The 21,249-nt window shown below is 23.4% G+C and overlaps 8 protein-coding genes across 8 annotated transcripts; 4 read left to right on the forward strand and 4 right to left on the reverse strand. All coding sequences in view use genetic code 6, as the record gives it.

Moving 5' to 3' along the window:
* Nucleotides 1-395: 395 nt before the first annotated feature.
* Nucleotides 396-1,808, reverse strand: TTHERM_00697490 (60S ribosomal protein L14; the record flags this gene model as incomplete). Its single annotated transcript, XM_001025656.3, has 3 exons — nt 396-425; nt 489-621; nt 1,540-1,808. 3 exons carry the CDS (start codon nt 1,806-1,808, stop codon nt 396-398), a joined length of 432 nt encoding a protein of 143 aa, XP_001025656.3.
* Nucleotides 1,809-3,092: 1,284 nt separating this feature from the next.
* TTHERM_00697460 (B-box zinc finger protein) lies at nt 3,093-6,308 on the reverse strand (the record flags this gene model as incomplete). Its single annotated transcript, XM_001025653.2, has 3 exons — nt 3,544-6,308; nt 3,317-3,490; nt 3,093-3,264 (listed from the first exon to the last, which is right to left on the reverse strand). Exons 1-3 carry the CDS (start codon nt 6,111-6,113, stop codon nt 3,093-3,095), a joined length of 2,916 nt encoding a protein of 971 aa, XP_001025653.2. The 5' UTR covers nt 6,114-6,308.
* A 1,249-nt stretch (nt 6,309-7,557) lies between these two features.
* Nucleotides 7,558-9,442, forward strand: TTHERM_00697450 (flagellar associated protein; the record flags this gene model as incomplete). Its single annotated transcript, XM_001025652.1, has 6 exons — nt 7,558-7,719; nt 7,836-8,291; nt 8,516-8,640; nt 8,692-8,941; nt 8,991-9,330; nt 9,390-9,442. The coding sequence occupies 6 exons, from the start codon at nt 7,558-7,560 to the stop codon at nt 9,440-9,442; spliced, it is 1,386 nt and encodes a 461-aa protein (XP_001025652.1).
* Nucleotides 9,443-10,262: 820 nt separating this feature from the next.
* Nucleotides 10,263-13,778, forward strand: TTHERM_00697440 (hypothetical protein; the record flags this gene model as incomplete). The annotated part of the gene is made up of 1 exon (XM_001025651.1): nt 10,263-13,778. The coding sequence occupies one exon, from the start codon at nt 10,263-10,265 to the stop codon at nt 13,776-13,778; it is 3,516 nt and encodes a 1,171-aa protein (XP_001025651.1).
* A 572-nt stretch (nt 13,779-14,350) lies between these two features.
* Nucleotides 14,351-14,578, forward strand: TTHERM_00697439 (hypothetical protein; the record flags this gene model as incomplete). Its single annotated transcript, XM_001471417.1, has 1 exon — nt 14,351-14,578. One exon carries the CDS (start codon nt 14,351-14,353, stop codon nt 14,576-14,578), a length of 228 nt encoding a protein of 75 aa, XP_001471467.1.
* A 204-nt stretch (nt 14,579-14,782) lies between these two features.
* TTHERM_00697430 (ribosomal protein L9, amine-terminal domain protein) lies at nt 14,783-15,454 on the reverse strand (the record flags this gene model as incomplete). Its single annotated transcript, XM_001025650.3, has 1 exon — nt 14,783-15,454. The coding sequence occupies one exon, from the start codon at nt 15,452-15,454 to the stop codon at nt 14,783-14,785; it is 672 nt and encodes a 223-aa protein (XP_001025650.1).
* Nucleotides 15,455-16,254: 800 nt separating this feature from the next.
* On the forward strand, nt 16,255-16,959 carry TTHERM_00697420 (50S ribosomal protein L24; the record flags this gene model as incomplete). The annotated part of the gene is made up of 1 exon (XM_001025649.3): nt 16,255-16,959. The coding sequence occupies one exon, from the start codon at nt 16,255-16,257 to the stop codon at nt 16,957-16,959; it is 705 nt and encodes a 234-aa protein (XP_001025649.1).
* Nucleotides 16,960-17,836: 877 nt separating this feature from the next.
* Nucleotides 17,837-20,145, reverse strand: TTHERM_00697410 (hypothetical protein; the record flags this gene model as incomplete). Its single annotated transcript, XM_001025648.2, has 3 exons — nt 17,837-18,907; nt 19,085-19,144; nt 19,366-20,145. The coding sequence occupies 3 exons, from the start codon at nt 20,143-20,145 to the stop codon at nt 17,837-17,839; spliced, it is 1,911 nt and encodes a 636-aa protein (XP_001025648.2).
* Nucleotides 20,146-21,249: the final 1,104 nt, after the last annotated feature.

Raw genomic sequence — 21,249 nt, forward strand, 5'->3', positions numbered from 1 at the left:
ATATATTCTCAATACATATTAAGCTTTATATAGCTAATAAATCATATTAAAACATATTACTTATCTTTTAAAAGTATTTGCTTGTTTAGTTGATATTGCCTATTTAAGTGTATGAGTATGCTTTGGTTTAAAAACACAGAAAAAATTAATAAATTAATATTAAATAACTTTCATTTGGAATTTTTATATAAATATGAATGGAATATAGTATAATAAAATAAAGATTTTGAATAGTGTATTTAAACTTTAAATGAGGGAATACATGAATGAATTTTGTTCAATTTTAGTTTAAATAAAATACAAAAATAATATATATTTTTACAATAGTAGTTAAAAATTTATAATCTCTTGATTTATCAATTTTTATAAGAGTTACGTTTAATTTAGTTATTAAATCACTTAGACTTAGCGCTGGTTCTAGCGAGCTTTATTTAAAATAAGAAAATATTTTTATTTGTTTCAGATTTATTTCATAATTAATTATTTACCTTCTTCTTAAGAACCATAACTCTGAATCTATCGAAATCACCGAGGTTAGCTCTCTTGGTCTTGATAGCTTACTTCTTAGCGAAGGAGGTTTCAGCGTACTTCTTGGTTAAGTCGAACTTAGCGATCTTCTTCCTATTTAAAAATATTAGTAATGTTTAGAAATTGTTAAGTAAGTATGTATTTATATTTTTTGAATTCTTTTATCACTCATCTTCAACACATTAATTGATATTTTAGAAAGTAGATTGATTTATTAATAGATAGATTGGTTAATTAATAGATAGATTCATTTTGTATTTTTCTTTATTTTTTCATTCAAAAACTAAATTTTTTAGCTAGAATTTAACAAATTGCTTAATTCAAACAATAAACGGTATCATTTATTTAAGATCTGGAAAAAACGCATTTATCATAAATGTTATCCTCATTCTCTCTACTTACTTTAATACTTAGCTTGAATTATTTATTTCCTTCTAACTAATAATAAATTAATTTGAAGATATTTGTTGCTAAATATTACTTACTAAGAAAGTAAAAGGTTTTAAATTTGAAAACAAAATTCAAGACTAGTTCATATTTCAAAATAAACTTATTGTTACGAAAATGCTTTTTATTCTTTTCCTATACTTTGCTTGAATTAAACTAAAACATAGATCACTATTCAGTATTGCGTCTCATTTGATTATTATTTATACTTTTCAAAGCTAAGTATGCCTATTGTTAGACTTTTATGAAATTCTAATTTCAAATCCGTTTCTTGCTTAAGAGTTTTTTTAAATTACTCCAACTTATTTGTTAAATTCCCTTTTTATTACTATTTTGAATCTATTTACAGCAATTTTTCCTTTGCAAAACAATTCACTCATGCTTCAAGCAATTAAATAGATTTCTACTTAGATTTGCTAATTGTAGATTAAAAATTAGCTTGATAATACCAAATTCAAATTTTCTGAGTGCATTTGTAAAATAATCCATTTAATGTGTGAGATGATGATTTAGAGAATTTTGAGCTTTTTAAAAATATAGTAAAAAATATAAGAATATCTCTACTTCAATAAGACGGTTCTTTGGTTGAGTTCAACATTATCAATTTAGAACTTGGTAAGGTGGACTCTTCTGATGGGAATAACTTGTCTAACAATGTGTTCACCATCAATAAGGATTCTGTTTTAGTTGATGATGTTAACGATAACAGCGAGTTTACCCTTATCAGCACCGTAGTTGATGTAAACGACTCTACCGACTTGAACGAATTTGTTGAAAACCTTTTTAATTTTAACAAAATAACTCATTAACATAGGAACAAAATAATGGGACATCTTTTTTTTTTGCTAAAAGATGGTCAATTCTAATGAAAGAAAAGCTGTCCATTTAGTATAAATGATCAGCGCTTCATCTTGACTTATAAAATATCAAATTAAGTAATTACCATTTTAATTGTATTTGTAAGTCTTTTTTATTTTGTTTTTTCTTAATTTAACCTTGTGTTTTATTTATTATTGTTAATAAATTTCTTCCTTTAAATTTAGTTTAATGACTCTCCCTTGTATCTTTCTATTAAAATTAATTGTCTTAAATTCAGCAAACATCTCTTTCTTTATTTTTATACATCCTTTTCCATTTCTTTTTATTATCTTTTTGACTGCTTTCATCCATCCCTAATTTTCTCATTTCTGCTACCTCCTTCATAGTTTCTTTGCTTGCCCGCAGCCTTTCCATTCTCTTCCTTTATTATTTCTTTCATCCATTTTGTATTATTAATTAAAATCAAATTTAAGAGTATTTAAATTTCATACATCCATTTTCATAAATATTTGCTTTATATTCTTCATTTCAAATAACAAATCATTTTCTCCCATTTTTCTTGGTATGCATATTTATTCATCTTTTTGTTCATTTTGTCAGAAATATTATAAAACTTAGAATTATTCAGCATTTAATAATTTAATGTTATATGTTAGATTTAAAGCTATTAATTATTACAAAAAATTTATTAATTTATAATAATTAATTAATAAACTAGAAAAGATTCATAACTTTTTTTACATTAATTAATCAATATATAAATTTCAAATTTATGACTAAAATTTAATATTTTAATTTTTTATAAATGTTTCTCCTTTGATCAGCAACCAGCTGAAGATGAAATTTTTATTCAATTGTTGTTATAAAATTTTTAAATTTATTGAAAAATAAAATGATATTTCTAAATTGTAAAAAAATAATGATAAATTTAATAATAAATATCATTAGATTTTCTTTTATATCTTAATAATTAAAATTTGAATAACTTTATTTTAATAATTAAATTAAGAAAAATTAAAAATAATTAATAGCTTAAAAATAGATAAAAATACAAATTATTTTAATTTGATTTTACTTATTATTTTTAATATTTTTAATAAATAAACAATCATCTAAAAAATAATATTTTTTAATAAATAATGAAAGAAACAAAGTATTATTTGGATATAAAATAGTAAAGTGAGTATTAATTAATATATAATAACAAATATATACAACCAAACAAGATATTTAATTTAGTTTTTAATATAATTTTAGACAACTTAATTTATGTCTTTTAATGTACTTTAATTATAGTTTCACCATCCCTCATTCAGTATTTTTTTGAGCTCTTTGATTTTTCTATCATTTGACTTCCCTATTCTTTCTCTTTCAGTAGATTTTTAAGTCAAAGTTGTTCCTGTAAGCAACTAATCTATTTTTTTTGTATCTAGTTTAGGAACGCTGTATCTATTTTCTTTCAGGTTAGACCTTTAAAAAATTATTTTTTAAAAAAATTTATTTAATTTAAATTATAAATTACTTGTAGCGGTAAGGTTCATTAGAAACTGGTGGATTTTAAGATACTCTTTCTCTTAATTGACTATGTGAGGCACCTCTAGATTTAAGTGTACTTTTTATTAATTAAACACATTCTTTGACTGAAGTTACTGGAATATTTTCATAAAAATTCTCACTATTTTACACTTTATTTATTCTTTTATATTAAAAAAAATATTAAGTATTTAATAATAAAGAAAATTAAATTACCTATTTGTACTTTTTATACTTTTATTTGATGGATTCTAAATTATAAACGAATCGCTTGTTTATATTTCTTATGGTAAAACAATTGGCATTTCTTGTAGTTTCAGTTTTACAATATTATTTTTTGTTTAATTGCTAAACTAAAATTGTGTTGATTTTAAATTAAAGGGGTTATTAGTTATTTATTGTTATTAATATTCTTAGTCTTAATCATTAGTGTCTAAACGCTGCTTTATATCAATGAAAGGTTTACTTGTTTTATTTGCAGAATTATCTTAGAATAATAAATTTCTTTCCATCAGAGGTTCTTATAGAGGATTAGATATTCTGTTGATCTTTATTACAGAATTTTAGTAGTAGTTTTGATCATAAAAATTTGAATTATTTATCATGCTTGCATTATATGTGTGTCCGCTGTTCATCCTTGAGTCTCTTGGTTGCTTATTATATCTAACTGCTGAGTTACTTAGTTTCTTTTGTGAGGAGGTGAAAGAGGAATTAGGTTAATTATTACTTAAATCTATCTGCATTTATCCAGAATTCATTTTTAGCTAGTCAAAATCAATTATTTTACTTTCTTTTAAGCTTTTATCATCGAATTACTATGATAATCTTTTTTATTAGGGGAGAGGTATTTGATTAATTTGTTGTTATTGTTAAAAGAAATTTGAATTTTTATTACTATTACTATTATTAATAGGTGTTTGCATTATTTATTATTAATTTGGGGAACTTGGTAACTAGCTAGTGGGTAAAGAAAAAGGCTACGAAACAGTAAAAGGTATAGATATTTGTTATATTTATAACTCAATATCGTTGAATAAATGTTCAGGATAGCAAGAAGTATACTTGGTCCTACATGCACTCCTTATTTCTTCATTTTATTTTTAAAGTTTCTGTATATATTTATTCACTTTTGACTTTGTATCTGAGAAGTAATTGAACATTCTTGCTTCTGAGCATTTACCTTGGAAATTTAAAATTTTTTCATAGCTGTCAGAAAAAGTGTTCAAATTTATCAATTATTTGCTTATTTTTTAGTGTTTATTTGTAAGCTCATTTAATTATTCTTGTTAAAATATTTCAATTTCTCTGCTTAACACTTCACCTTTTTAGGTTATCAGTGCTACTATTTCTTTTACTTGTTTATTAAGATGAGTTAAAGTTTCTGTGCATAAATTACGGATATCGCTTTGTCTGTTAATGATTAACTACTCATCATTCTTTAAATCACTAACTTACAAAAGAATTCTTTCTTTAAGGTTTTAAACTAATGGAATCAATTGATTAAATGAATTGCGTACATTTTTAACTTCGTGCTCCTTATGCTCTCCCGATTGTAAAAAGCAGTTTATGCACATACAATTATCATGGCATTAAAAGCAGAATAGATTTGCTTCTTCTTCTGGATGAGTTTTACATTTAATTCCACTAACGGATATAAATGACTGTTATATAGGCTATATAAAGCTTTAAGAAAATGATTAGTTTGCAGGATTACTTTGGTAATTAGTATTTGTACTAGTTGTTTAAATAACATTGTTATTAGGAATTAGACTATTATTATTAATATTATTTTACAAAGTATAAAGATTACTAGCACTACTGTTGCTTCTACTGAAAAGGCTTTCACTATTTTTACTTTAATTTGTTTATAACCTATTATAGCTATTGCTACTATTACTAGTTTGATTGTTTTAATGGACAGCTTAAACCTACTTCTCTTGGTTTAAAATTTAATTTTTATTGCTATTACTTAGACTTTCAGGTATTATATTATCTGCTAATTACTAGGAAAAATCGTTTTCGTCTACTATTTCCATCTCGTTATCAACTCTCCTTTTTTAAGTTTCGTTGTTTAAATTATTTTCATTCCCTATAAGTATGTCTAACGGCGTTGTGTAGGATTACTGAATAGAATTAAAGACTGGGCTACTATAGTTATTCATACAAATCTACTCTTAATGTGGATGAGGAAGGATAGAGCTAATTTCGAATGAATTTAAAAACATTCCGTTTGAGCTATTAGGATCATTAACATATTAATTGTTGCTCATTGACCCTTATTTATACTTTGAGCTCTTAGATGTTTCTTATGATTATTTTTCAGCATAATAGTCCTAATAAACGTTAATTTAGTTGGTATTTTACTGTTAATGGCTACTCTATGATCTCTGATATTGCGCATTCTTTTAACAATCTTCCATCTTCTAATTTTTCATAACATTTTTGCTTAATATTAACTACTGTTACTATTGATAAGCTTAATTTTTTTATTGCTACTGTTACTGCTTGATGTATTCATTATCAGAAATATTTTAATTACTTTGTGGTGTACCTGAAGTAGAAGCAAAATCGTCAAGCTCTTTTTCAAAAAAATCAAGAGATGTTTACTTTTTACAAGAAGGGCACTCAATATAATTTGAATGGATATTATTTAAGCAATCTTACAAGCAGTTTAAACATAGTAAATGAGAACACTGCAATATAAAAGGGTTGCTAGATTTTCTTTATTTTTTGCAAACCGTACATGCGTTAGCTATCTTTTGGCTGTTATCAATCATATTTTTCATAATAGCAATTCGTTTATTGTAAAGTAAGTTAGTTAGTTAGTTAGTTAGTTATAAAGTGAATATATTTTCTAATATTCTGCAAAACAGATTATTTGTTATTATTACTTAGCTTTTAACAAATATTTAAGTTAAAACTTGAGATATTTCTAAAAAAATTTTGTTTCTTTCTAACTTTTATTTTAATACTACAAAAAATTTGAAATTATTAAATTAATAAATATAAATAAATAATCAATAGTTATTCTTTATTTATTTCTGTTGAGTATAAAAAACTATGAAGATTTTTTACTTATTGATTTTAACTTCTAATTATTTTAAATGCCATACCATTCAATTTTTACTTCAAATAGTTTCCATGGTCTATATTTTTCTCATTATTAAATTCACTTAATTGCTACTTTACAAATACAAATTAAATCATCTCAATCAGCTCAATTTAAAGTAATTGGATAATAAATATTTGTTAAATTATAATTTTTACCATTCATTCCAATTATTATGAGGTTACTCATTTATTATGTTTTCTAATACACAAAATAAAATTTAAAAGCACTTAATTTCTTTAAAATAATTTACCAATATCATATCAAAATGCCTCTTATTCTTGAAATATATACTTTACTATTACTAATAATAGATTTGAATTTGAAGTTTACATTTTTTTATGAAAATATGAACTATAAAATTTCAATTTTGCAAAAAATAATAAAATTTTTAAAAACATCAATAAACAATTTAAGATATATTTATCATTATTACAATTTTATTTTGAAATTATTTTTGTATTATTTTTAAATTAAAAATTTTGTGATATAATTCAAAAAATTTAAAATAATTAGATTTTAATTCTTTAATTGTTCTTTTTAGATTTACATATTTAAAAATATTTTGCTTTCTCATATGATAAATGGGTTGTAGTTTAAATTTAGTTTATCTATGACAAAATTCAAATAATTAATCCAAAGATAAATATAAAAATATTAAAATAACTTTATTGATCTGCTAAATTTAAAGAAAACATTATAAAAGTAAATTTACCTTTCCAAAAGGTCAATATTATGAAAAAAATTAAAATAAATGCCTTCATTGCGAAATATTTTAATTTTATATGAGTTGAAAATATTTTTTAGTTAATTTATTTAATTATTTAAATATTTGATTAATATAATATGGATTTTTATTTAAAAACGGCATATTGACTTTTTTTTATTACCCACAGCTACTATTTCAGAGATATATAATATTTTTTCATTTGAAACTTATAAACATCGAGTTTGTTTTTAGAAATTCATTTTATTTGTTAGAAAACTTATTTTATAAATAATATTTTAATAAAAATAGTATTTGATTTTCATTTATTAATATTAATACTTAGATAGAGTAAGCAAATCAAGAAGTATAAGGAATAATCATTATTAATAAAGAATTAAATAATTAAGTAATTATGTTAGCAAAAAAGTTAGCTTTAGCAAGATCTTAAGGGAAGCCAGATCCTTTCAAGAAAGATGAATTCCCTTTATTATAACATATAGCAGTTGAAGTTGTATCTTAGAATTATATTCTGTATCCAGATTTAAAAGGAGTGCCAGAAAATGTTAGAGATACTGTAATTTAGAATCATTTATTTTCTTTCATTTGATGAGTTTTAAATCTTAAAGAACAAGTTAAAAAAATAAAAATGAATTAACTAATACAATATAAGCATACTTTATATAAAACTAGATAATATCGAAAATAACAACTGACTTGGATATATTAACTATGGCTCCTAACATTGATTAAGAGAGCTTTTGGTAACGTGCTTGCAAAAACAGATGGGAAAAATCTTAAAAATCAATTAATATTGAAGAGCATGGACGCTCTTGGAAAGTTGCTTATTTGGAACGTTATATGGAAGAATTTTTAACAAATATATAAAATGCGGATGATCCTAATAAAAAATAAATTCTCTAAGCAGAATTAAAAGCAGCTGCTAGCTGGATACATACTCTTAATCTTTAAAATATCAATTAAAATATAGACATAGATTTTATTTGCAAGTATCTTCCTCTACTTACATCCTTGACCCTCACTTATGGTACAAAATATTCAGGAATGGATTACAATAAACAGTCTGTTGGCATGAAGCTTTCAGAAGCAGCTAATCTTGGAGAAGCTATTAAGAATTGCTATTCTTTAGTAAATGAAATTGAAATAACATTTTTAAATATCTTTTTAGTTTGCATAATAATAAAACTTATGAATTTTGTTTATAAATTGGCGTAGTTTCAAACAAAAATAAATATTGACAAAAAAGAAACTTATTTAAAAACATAATAAATAAATAAAAAGCAATAATTTCTTATTCTTTAAAAAATAATGCATTAATGTATCTTTAAATAAAAATAATTATTCAATATTAGCTGTCATTAAACATTAGTGCAAATATGATAGACGATGATCTTTTGAGATTTATTATGGCAGGAGTAAATATGAATATTTCCTTAATAGAACTCAATCTATCTCACAATAAAATTGAAGATTAAGGGTAAAATTTAATTTATCTTTGCATTAATATAAAAATGATAAAATTTATTAGAGCTAGGAGAATAGCTAAATTTTTAATGAGAAATGAGATTTTGTTATATCTTAATTTGGGTAATAACTTAATTGGATATGAAGGGTCGAGATACTTGGCATAAGCACTTAAAGTAAATAAAAATCTCTAAAGTCTTAATTTAAAACTCAACAATCTTGGAGATAAGGCAGGTAAGAAGCTCTTTTAAGATTTGATGCTTAATAAAACTCTACTAGAGTTAGATGTTTCAGGAAATTAGTTTGAATTTGAAGTAAATTAAATATTTTGGTGGTTAAATTTTAATAAAATATGTAAAATAGACTGCTTTGAAATTAAGTGATTATGTTGCAGATAGCATGTGTGGATTAAAAGTTTTAAATATAGCAAATAATGATTTTAATGACAGTTGTTACGAAAATCTTAAAACAGGATTTACAAAGAATTATTCTCTAGCTAAGTTAGATTTAAGAGGTAATAAATTTAGTAAAACTTAAGAGGAAAAAGAACAAGAGCTAAAAGATCCCTTTAGAATGTTCAATCTTTCTTAAACCGAAAAAGAATTAACTTAAATTATTATTAGGCATGATCTCACAGCCTAAAAAATATAATTCTTTAGTGAGTCTGACCTAGATAAAATAAAGTAGTTAAAGGAACTTCAAGGTAATTATTATCAAACTTTTTAAACATTTGATGATTATATTTAAAATTATTCTGAAAAGGAGCAAAGTAAGAACCTGAGAAAGTTATTTAGCAAGATTAAAATAAAGAATGAAGAGATTATTATATTTGAAATTTATGTTTAAAAAATAAAAAAATATTTTGATATTTTTAGTTAATCTTTTAACTTAGTTGTTTAATAATTTCATATCATATTTATTTTTTTAGTATTTTTCTTACTTAAATCTGAATATCAAAAATTCTAATTACTAAATTAATCGTTAGAAATTCTTATCTGCCTTTCTATTTTTTAAATATTAAATATTTATTTATTTACAAATTAAGTTTAATGCAAGCAAGAACTTTTTCTTAAAATATTTAAAAATTTAATTTTAAGTATTTATAAAACCTTTTAAAATTTATTTTTATAATTTGTTTTTTGTAAATTTTATAAAAGGTTAAAACTTCTTATTCATTGAATGAATGATTAATTTCGTGTAACATCTCATTTACTTTCAATTTACATAGAAAGATTTTATTGAAATATATGTGTTGTGTTTAGAAAATTGACTTTCTATTTTGATACAAAAATACAATCTTTTGAAAATTATATTCAAATAATGCATAGATACTATGAATTAAAATTTATCACTAAATTTATAGTTATTATTAAATTCTATAAGAAGTAAATTAATAAATAAAATATAAGGCAACCAATAATTTCGATATAATTTTATTAATATATTAAGCATAAAGTCATTCTTATCTTATTAAATCCAGTGATAACTACAAATTCACAAATAATTAGCTTTTTAAAGAAATTATCAAATAATATTCATTAATCAAAATAAAAAATAATTGTTTTTAATTTAAGGCTTTAAATAAAATATTAGCATTAATTGTCATTCATATATACTTAAAAGAGTAGCTAGAATATGGGCAACTCACAATAAAAAGAACAAATAGAGCAATTTCATTAGCAAAAGCTTGTTTAAATTTAAAGTAGATTCAATTAAGATGCACAAACAATATACGAAAAGTAAAACAGTAGGATGATCAGATCACATTCCACTCCTGCTTCTTCTTAGTTTAAACCTAAAATTAATCATATAGCTGTTATAAATAATTAAAACTCAATTAAAAGCATTCCTACTTAGAGCTGTATGAAGATAACTCCTAGATCCCATAGCCTTTTTAAACCAGTCTTAAAGCAAATAATAATATAATCTCCTATAATGCAAACGCCAGTTATTAAATTGAAGTTATAACACCAAAATCCTACTTATTAATCTGCAAAAACTATTTCATCATAAATAGTAAATCAAACCTCATAGTTATAAAATACAAGTTTTAATAAAAGCAATTAATCTTATACAAATTACAATTAAGTTTCTCCGTTGAATTTTCATCACAAAAAATAATAATAAGATGAAACAAATCAATCAATTAGCGCATTTGAAATTAATAAAAGTGATAAAAAGAATGACGAAAATCAGTCGCCATTTAAAAAAGATTAACATTTAAGAGTAGACTAACTCCTCTAAGCTATTTAGCCAAATTAAAAATAGTTTATTACATAAAAAGAAGTCTCATAAAATAATTTATTGGAATTAAATTTTAACTCTCTAAAGCCTATGAGTGCATAGGTACAATCATAAGATTAGAATTAAGTTATCAAATTGTAAAAAATATTAAATGCACAAGATGTTCCTAACTCCTCATAATAAAATAATAAGAATTTTGTAAGGTTTTAAGATGAATATGACAAACTTTAGACCCCTGTTAAACAAAAAACTTGCAAATAAGACACTAATTTATCAGCTAAAGGTTTAGATAAAAGTAATGAGTCTCATATGAATTCACTTTCTATTAAAGAATAATTTGAATACTTTGATAATTTACTTACAAAGCAGCTTAGTTACTCATAAAGTAAAAATTAGAAGGCTTAAATCAAAAGTATCCTAGCTTAGCAAGATTCAGAAAATTAGAAACAAGAATTAGAAGTTTTAGAGAAGTAAAATGATGAGGAGCATAAATATTCAAAGAGCGTGTCAAACTTCAACATTAGCATCAAAAATAGTCCTAATAATTTTAATAAAGATTAAGAAATTTTATCATAGCAAAATTTCAATCTTCCAGCAAGTAGTAAATATAACTAAGGATCTAGGCTAAGCACTTAACAATATTCAAGCAATATGAATTCTTCTAATTATGATGCAGCTTGTAGAGAAAGTGTGTAAGAAAAAGCTCCTTAGAGCTGCTACTAATCAGAGATTAAGCGTTAAGATTAAATTGAGGAAAGTAGCTTCTTTTAATAAATTAGTATTTTAAATCAAAAAATGGAGCTTGGTGACTAAATTATGGAACAAAAAAGAATATAAAGTGAGTTGATAAAGTTGCAATAATAATAATAATAAAACTTATAATTAGATAAATAAAAGATTTAACACGATAAAAATTAAGAAAATAAATTAATTACTAAGCAAGATGTAGAAGCTCAAAAATACAGTAGTCATGCAATTCAATCTAAAAATTAATTAAGGATGATTACAAATCAAAGTAATTTTTGTTCATAGCAAACAGAAAAAAATAAGCATTCAGAGCATGACTAGTAGCTAATTTAAGGTAATCACTAGCTTAAAACTATCGCTCATCTGCCTGAAGGCTAAACCTATTACTATTTATAGCCATAAGGAGGTATTTTATATTAAAAAAAGCAAAACTCTCCTATCAAATATCTTAAGGAAGATTTAAGAAATACTCACTCCCTTGATGCAGAGCTGATATCACCAACCAATAATTAAATATAATATTAAAGAAGCCAATCACCTATAAGTAATTAACTAGAATTACCTGTTTCTTTTACTCATAAAGACAATCATCAAAGTGGTTAACTCAATAACAATAGTAAGGATTTAAAAAAATAAGAAGGTAAAGAAAGTTAAGTGAATTTGAATGATATAGGACTTAGTAGCAACTTAAGTGTAAAAAATAACCCTTAAGATTATTCTTATCAGACTGACATTGATAATGTTAGAATGGCATCAGTTAAAATGGCAACAAATACCTTAAGCCCAATCAATAATACTAAGAATGAAATATATTATCATTAACCTGAGTGGAATACAAAAGAGAGTGATAAAATATTCCAATAAAATATTTAAAATAAAATTTTGGATGCAAGATTAAAAGAAGATGATTCAACTGCTCCTCAAACTCCACCTAAACAAAATCTTAACTAAGTAGGTTAAAATAATAACCTTAATAACAATACTTAATCAAATTAAAACAATAGCTCTGTATCTTCTGCTTATACATTTAATTAAAAAGCTTATGAAAATAGGTAAGAAAAGCATCCAATTAAACACTTTACTTTAAAAATTGACAGCTTTAAAAAAGAAATCATCAACACTAGTGATCATTTCACTGATTCAGGTATATGCAGAGAATCTACTCTTAACTTTACAGAGCAAAAGACAATCAAAAAAGATTCGTTGCAAGAAAATTAATAAGAAACAAGCATATCACAGAATTACTCTCCATCTTCTTTATAAAAAAAGCCATCAAATTTAGTAAAATAAATTGAAAATATTTAGGATAATGTGAGAAGAAGCATAATTAAAAGCAAAGAATTAAATGAAGTGCTTTCATAAACCCTTAATGCAACATCTTTAGGTGATAATAAAAAAGTAACTGCATTAGAAGGATAAGATGAAATTGAATTAGAGCCGTTCCCTGAAGACTTATAAAATGATACATAAAATAATAATTATAACATTAATTTTAATTTAACTGAAAAAAGTCCTGTAAGAAACAGTAAAATAAAAATATATCATGGCAAGATTGAGCACATCAAACTAAATTAAGACCAATAGCCAGAAAATTTAATTCTGTATAAGCTAGATGAGTAACTGAATGCTTTGATACCAGTAGTGATTGAAAATAATGTATCTGAGTTAAAATATATTGATAATAATATAATGACTCATTAAAAAACTTAAGAAACAAGAGCAGACAGTATATTTAGCAACTTTTCTCCTATAAAATCATATTAAGATTTACTGAAAGAGTAGACTAGCGGATCTAAAACAAAATAATTGAATACTAGTAATAAAAAAAGCAATACTCAAGATAAAAAATACTAGAGATCTTCAAGTGTTGATAAGTATTCAGCATCAAAACAAAAACCATAATCATCATTTAACATGAGCAAGCAATAAAACGAAATTAAATACTTTTAACATTAAGTAAATCCTGGCTTAAAAGATAATGCATACCACTAAGTACTTCTCAAATATTCTGATAAAATGCTTAACGAAATAACCAAGTCTATCTTTATTCCTAATTCCTATCAATAGTAACATTTAAACCAAAGAATTTACAAATAAAAATAATAAAATAGTAATTATCAACCCTTTTTAAGTTCTTCTAAAAAATAAAAATTTATCTGAAAGCTTGATAAAAATTTGTAATTTTCAAGCATAAACTAATCTAAAAAATAAAAGAGTATTTAAAGTTCATATGGAAAGTTCATAAGGGTATAATGAACAACAAACAAACTACTTTAAATAATACTTTATATGAGTTGTTTTTATAATTTGTATAGTCTTTATAAAATAATATGAATATTATCATTATTTATTTTTACTATCTTAACATTTCTAAATAAAATATATATTTAAGAGTTTTATGTAATTAACATTGATAAAAAACAATTTTAATGAGATAAAAAATATATTTTTAATTTTTAAAATTTAAATAATCAACAATAATTCAAATAATACTTTTTTTGGAAAAAAAATAAACCTATAAAGCCTAAAAACAAAATTGAAAAACAAATGAATAAAATAAATAAATAATTATTGTTGAAAAAGTTTATTTTTTAAAAACCGAAGATTAAACGTTTTAAAAATACTAATGCAACCGTACAATATGATAAATAAAAATATAATCGAAAAATAGATAGGCAAGTAGGTAGATATGCTTGTTGAAAGATAAATTGCATTCTGCTAGAGGTGTTTAAATGAATTTATGGCAAGGACTTGAAGCTATTGTAAAGAATGACAGTAAGTTTTATTGGTTCATTTAATTTAATAAATATATTTTCTTTAAGAAGTAAAATAATTATCAAATACTCATACTATATAATCACAGCAATATTAATTTTTCAATTGTAAGTATATCTAACTAGAATTATCTTTTATTGAGGTTCAAAGCTAATTTTATGCAACATAGCCTGCATTTATTATGAATATAATATAGAGACAAACTACTTTCAATTATACATGTGTTAGAAAGATAGCAGGAAAGCAAATACTTGAGAAAGATAAACTTGTTTATATCCATTGCAAAAGAATTATTAAAACGAATGAATCATGATTTTAATGAAAGATAAACAGCATATATTGATATAATGAGATATTAAATAAGTTTTGTATATTCAAATTCTAATTGCTCACTTGGATTTCTTTGATCCCTTAGTTTTATCTTCTTTTTCTTTAGCAGATTTACTTTCTTTACCCTTTGCTTATTTAGTTTCAGCAGCTTTAGTTTCTTTTTTAGCGTCCTTAGATTCCTTAGTTTCTTTCTCTTCTCTTGCTTCTCTGATAATAGGTTACTTGACTTGGACGTTCATGACAAACTCAAACTTTCTTTAAAGTTCAGCATTATAGAAGTCTCTAACATTAATACTATAAGTGCCAAAACGCTAAATGTTTTCTTCTAAGAAGACATTTTCATTCTTTAATTCAATAGAGAATTTATTTTAAACTTCTCTAATAATATCCTTTTTACTGATTTCTTCCTTCAACAAAGCAGGATTGGCAAATGATGGAACTTTAAAGAATTCTAAATTAATATTATCAACTTTATTTTAGAAGTTAGTAAGGTCTCTATAATAACGAGTTTTTTGATCGATGTCAGCTTGTCTGATATTTGGGAACAAACGTTCTCTAACTCCTGGAAAATTATAAACAGCTAAATTTCTAGGAATCAATGCTTGACGAGCATAACCTGGCTTGACGTTAACGATTTATCCTTCAAAACCAACGCTTGGAAAATCTTCCAACATAAGTACTTAAATATTTCTTCTGGTGAAATTTCTAACTACCTTGTAAACTAAAGACATTTTACTATTTTATTTAACTTAATTTTTAACTAAATTTGATGAGTATCTATGGAAGTTTCTTTCTACTTAATAAAGTCTGAAATTCTTCTTCTCTTTTTCTTTTCTTTCAAAATATATATGATTTTTGTTTGATTTGTCTTTCTGTCAAGGAGATCTATATTAAATTAAAAAATTCATAATTTACTTGCTAAATCAATGAAAATTTAATTTACCATAAAGAACTTGATAATTGATTGAAATTTAACATAGTTTTTAAACAAATTAAACTAGCAGCTAAAAAGATATATTAATATATTTATTAGTTAATTAAATACAAGAAAATTTAACAAAATTAATGCCTTTATCTTTATTAATATAATGTCAAAAGAAGATATTCTTTTTGGTCTATCAACTTAATAATAAATTGCATTTTTTTCTTGAAAAATCTTAATTTTTATATTTGAGGCAAAAACAATTTAAACACTGCCTTTAATATTGAATTATGCAAAACAAAACAAAAAGAAAACAAAAGAAAAGAAAGAAACAAATAATTAAGCTAATTAATTGCTTGTATTAATTTTTTCATTATATTTAACATGACTTTTGCATAAATTAATTTATTTGCTTGTTTCTTTGTATCTTTCTTTCTTTGATTCTCATTACTCTACAAACAATATTAATTCATTTTATATAATTTCAAAGCGAAGAAAAAAAAGGAAAACATTTCCTAAAAGGACATTATTTTCAAATCAAAAATCCTCGCTAGTTAGCAGATTCATTTACTTCAAAAATAGATATATATAATTAGTTAGTTTATAAGTATGTTTAAAGTGCTTTCTTCATTAAGTAGAGCTGCTGTTGCTCTCCCTTCTATCAGAAATACAATCAATATAAGCAAAATGATTGGCTTCTAAAGATAAATTATGCTCAATAATATTAATTCTTTCTCCTTCAGTCAAACTGCAGCCGTAACCAACAAGAAAGGAAATATTATCGGTAGTTAATAAATTCCATTCGATAGATGGAGAATAGTTAGGGGAGACAAAGTTGTTGTCATTTCCGGTAAAGATTAAGGTAAAACTGGTACTGTTATTAGAGTCTACAGAAAGACTAATAGAGTATTAGTTGAAGGTATCAATGTTAAGCTGAAACGTGTTGCAGGTAATGCCTAAGATGAAAGTAAGGGATCAATTCATAAGAAAATTCACTCTATCCATGTTTCTAAGGTTTCATTAATTGACCCCGAAACTGGAAAGGCAACTAGAATAAGATTTGGTTATCTTGAAGATGGAAAAAAGATTAGAATTTCTACAAAATCTGGATCTATTATTGAAAAACCCTTTGATCATGGTTGGAAAAGAGAAAATCGTAATAAAAATAAAGTAGATGGAATGCTTGATACTCCTGCTGAAAAAGTTTTACAAGTTACTTACAAAGGAGAAGACTTTGATACCATTAAAAGAGATTTTGAAAAGTACATTCAAGAAAAAGAAAGAAAGGAAAAGCTCCTCGTTTTCAAGGATTGATTACTATTTATTATCTATCAAGCAAGTAGCTAGCTTATTTGAATATACCATTTATTTAAATCCTCAATTACCAGTCTTAAAATAGTATTTGTATTCGATATAATTTAACGAATGTTTGTATGTATTCATTATTCATTCATTACTATAATATATACTTTTAGATAGAGCAATTATACCTACATTTATTTTTAGTTATTATAAATAATTATATGCTTAAAAAAATACTATATTTAAACATTTATACAACTCCTACTTATTACCTTCTTATCATATACTATTTTAATTAAAATTTATTTACGGCTACTATTTATGATTAATTTTATTAAAATTAAACAAACCTAAACAGTTAATTAAAACTAAAATATTTTAAATTTCTAAAATTATTTCTAAAAATAAAACAAACTTAATTAAAAATCTCCTAAATAAATGAGCTAAACTGTACTTAATTTAAATCATGCTTATATTTTAATTTATTTGAACACTTTTCTCTTTGAATGTAGATTATTTAGTTTAGTTTTTCTTAAAAATTTTAGAGACAAATTAAATTTGAACTTATTAATAAATTATGATTAATAAATATATAGTTAAATTTCTAAAAATAATAAAATTAATCTCAAACTTTAAAAACTTTCAAAAAATAAAAAATTTATATTGTTTATATTGAATTAAACTTATTTTTCTTTTTTAGAAAAATTACAAAAATTAAAAATTAAATGAAATGAAAATAATAATAATTTTAACTTTTTTGTTTTATATTAAATAAATATAATTAAATTAAATTTTCAAATTTAATATTTAATTCAAAGGATTTTAAATTTTCTTAAAATCAAATATAAAGAAATGTAATTAGTATAATTTTATTTTATTTTAATCTTTGTCAATTTTCATTTTTTAAAACAGACTAATATTTTGCAAGTGATTAAATAATGAAAACCTAGGTAATGGCTTCAGAAGACCAGTAGGGAAAACCATCTTTGGGGGCATTAAAACCAGTAAAATTTTGAGGCACTTCTTTGGTAAACCACTTAAGGTTAAGCAACTTTTAGTATTCTTCGTCAGGAATATAGCCTTTAACAACTGCTAATAAATCTTGGTTTATTGCACTAAAATCTTGATTTTGAGGATCAATTGTTTGATTGTTAGATAAATATCTAACTTCATTGAAAGGATAAAAAAATGGAAGTGAATCTAATCCTTTAACACTTCCAGAAAAGAAGGCATTATCATAAGAAGTATTTGGATCACTGTAGACACGAGAAATAAAACTAATTGCTTTCTCTAAAATTAATTTTACTTTTACAGGAGTGTTTAGAATCCATTTTCTTTATTTTCTATTACTAGAGCTAGATGTAAATGTATCTAAAAGCGCATTAGTTGCTGCTACAGTTGAGTATAGTCTATCTTCGTGTCTTGTAATATTAGCGTAATTTCCGAGAAAACTCTCCCAGTAAACTTCAGAATCTGACTCATGAGCTAACTCTAAAAGTTAATCAAGACCTTTTCCAATCATAGAATTTTCTAAAGTTTAAAGGCAAAATTCCATATCAGGATAAGGGAGTGTTCCATTATTTTTTTCTTTTACAAAACGTAAAAAGTGGACATTTCTTGCAACATAAAAATAGAAATTATATTCAGATGGATAATATGTTAGAGCTAAATCAACTCTATCTAAGACTATTCTAGAGTTAATACCATACTCTAATAGCTTGGTTGAATTTCTGTAGAGAGTTCGAAGATCCTCATCTTCTAAAAATAGTTCATCTGCTTCTTCTTTAGAGATAGTTGAAAGAACTGAATTAAGTCCAAATATGGCATTAGCATTTACTGTAAGATCAACATTATTTGTATGGAAAGGCTAGCTCATTTAATATCCTATTTCATTTTATTAGTTAATGAGCCATGTAGTAAATAATACAATTGTAGTATTTTAGTTTTGATCTAAAAATCCCTATTTATAAAATTTTAAAATGACATTATAAAATCAGTTATCAATTAATTTATATCTTTCAATTATTTGTAATAATTTGATATTAGAAAAAAAAAATAAATATTGGGTAAAAATGCAAACAAAAACTTTTACAAAAGAGTTAATCATTAATTAAAAATTTTAAGAGAAGTAAATTACCTTTAAGTAATAAAAAGTTCTTGGATCTATGTTATTTGATAGGTCTGTCCCATATTTTGACTTTTAACAATAAAAGATAAATTTTATTAAAATAAATAATTGTAAGCTTAATTCTAAAATATATTTAGCTTTTATAAAATTAATCATTAAAATTTTAATAACTTTTTTAATGACTTAGTAATTATTTTGCTTTATTGGTAAATCATATTTAATAGATTTAATCAGATATCTATTGTATGGAAATAAATACAGCTAAAATTAAAAAAAAATGGAAATTATACAGTATGGTTGGTATCGAAAGGTCTGTAAGCATATTTTTTAACAACTTGATAAAATGTTTTGTAGTCATTGTTAGACTAATCCCATTTGTTAGAGAGTGTTGAGTACTTACCTTAAATTTCTCTTAAAGTAGCACCTAAAGCTAAGTTACATCCACTGTCATCATTATCTGAAGGTATTCTGAGGGCATTCACCATTTAAACCATTTCACTCGGTTTATAACCAAAAAACTCAACTATTTTTTAAATGAAGTTGGGTAGCTTGTTATATACGTTCATAATTCCTTCTAAATTACGAGGTGAGCTTTACCATACTCCATCAACTTATATCTGAGTCCAGAAGTTGTAGATTGGTACATTTGGAGCATAATTTTTGTCTTAGAATTTTAATAGGGCTTCAATATTTTACTCAAATATTTTCATGTCAAGTTCAAGATATCCTAATTCTGATGCTTCTATTAAACCTAAAAGGATAAAGTTTGTCACAAACATATTATTATCGATAACTCCAAATTTTTATCTGAATAAGTGAGTAAAGTATGAATTGGTCTGATCTATTAAGTTTAGCTTTATGTCAGATTTATAAATTCCTTATTAGGTTTCATGCTGAAAAGGAAAAAGTTTAAAGTTTTAGTCACTTGTAAAGAGGTTTTTTTAGAGATTTTGATAAATATTTTTTATAATTTCATCTAAATTCTCATTTTAAACTTCAATCTTACCTTGTACAAAGCAAGAAAAAATTAGAGCAGAGAATGTTAAAATTGTAATAAGTTTTTAAGTCATACTTTTTGACAAAATTATTGCTTTTGATTTAATATGAAAATAATTTATAATCAATTCTAAATTTGATACAAGTAGTTAAAGATAAATCTTCTAAGTATTTGAGAGTTTTCATGAAGTTAATCATAAATTTAGTTATTAAATGATTTATCTTGCTATTTCGGGTATTCGATGGATTTTCCTAGTAAGGCTCATAATCACACAATAAAAAATAAATTACAGCTAAACAAAAAATCAAATTATAAGCAATTCTGGTAAATTTTATGATTGAGAAAATTTTTATGGTAAATTTAAACAAAATATAGAAATTTGGGGTTTACCTTTTACACTAATTTAATCTGATTTTAATAAACTGTGGAATTAATAGAAGTAAATTAATTAATTTTGTATCTCATTAATAACATAAAAAATAAATTATTAACATCTAAATTTGCTTAACAATTATTGAATGGATTTTATTCACATTCTTAAGTGTATGATTATTGAGAGATTCATGCATATATATTTATTAATTTGCTTACAAATAGTTTTCTGATCTCGAACATTTCTATTTTAACTAAAATTCTCTCTTTCAACTAAAGAGTAAAAAATAAAATATAATAAAGATTTTGCTAAAATTTTACAGATTTATGAGATATTAAATAAAATATGCTAGAATAAAATTAGAAAAATGAATATGAAGATGTATATAGCTAATGATTAAATATAATATTATTGGTTAAATATAAATATGCAATAAAACAAAGATTTAAAATTTTTTTATTACTTTGCATGCATACATTTAATTAGTCTGAATTATTTATTACACATATATTTATTTTAATTAAATAGTTTTTATTTTTATTTCTAAAAATATTTCATCAAATTTGTTTACTACAATTTTTGTAAGAAGTTTTTAAAAAAAAGATAAATGTTAAATTCTATAGACTTAAAATGATAGTATGAATAACTACATAAATAATACAAACTGTAGCTTAATATTGTTTTTTTAGTATATATAATATTTTGAGTAATTTTATAACAATAATTATTTTCATTAAAAATAGATGCAATAAAGATTTTCTTCTTTTTATTTATTTATGTTTATATATCTATTACTATACAATT

Source organism: Tetrahymena thermophila (assembly GCF_000189635.1).
Source record: "Tetrahymena thermophila SB210 genomic scaffold scf_8254187, whole genome shotgun sequence".
NCBI lineage: Eukaryota > Ciliophora > Oligohymenophorea > Hymenostomatida > Tetrahymenidae > Tetrahymena > Tetrahymena thermophila.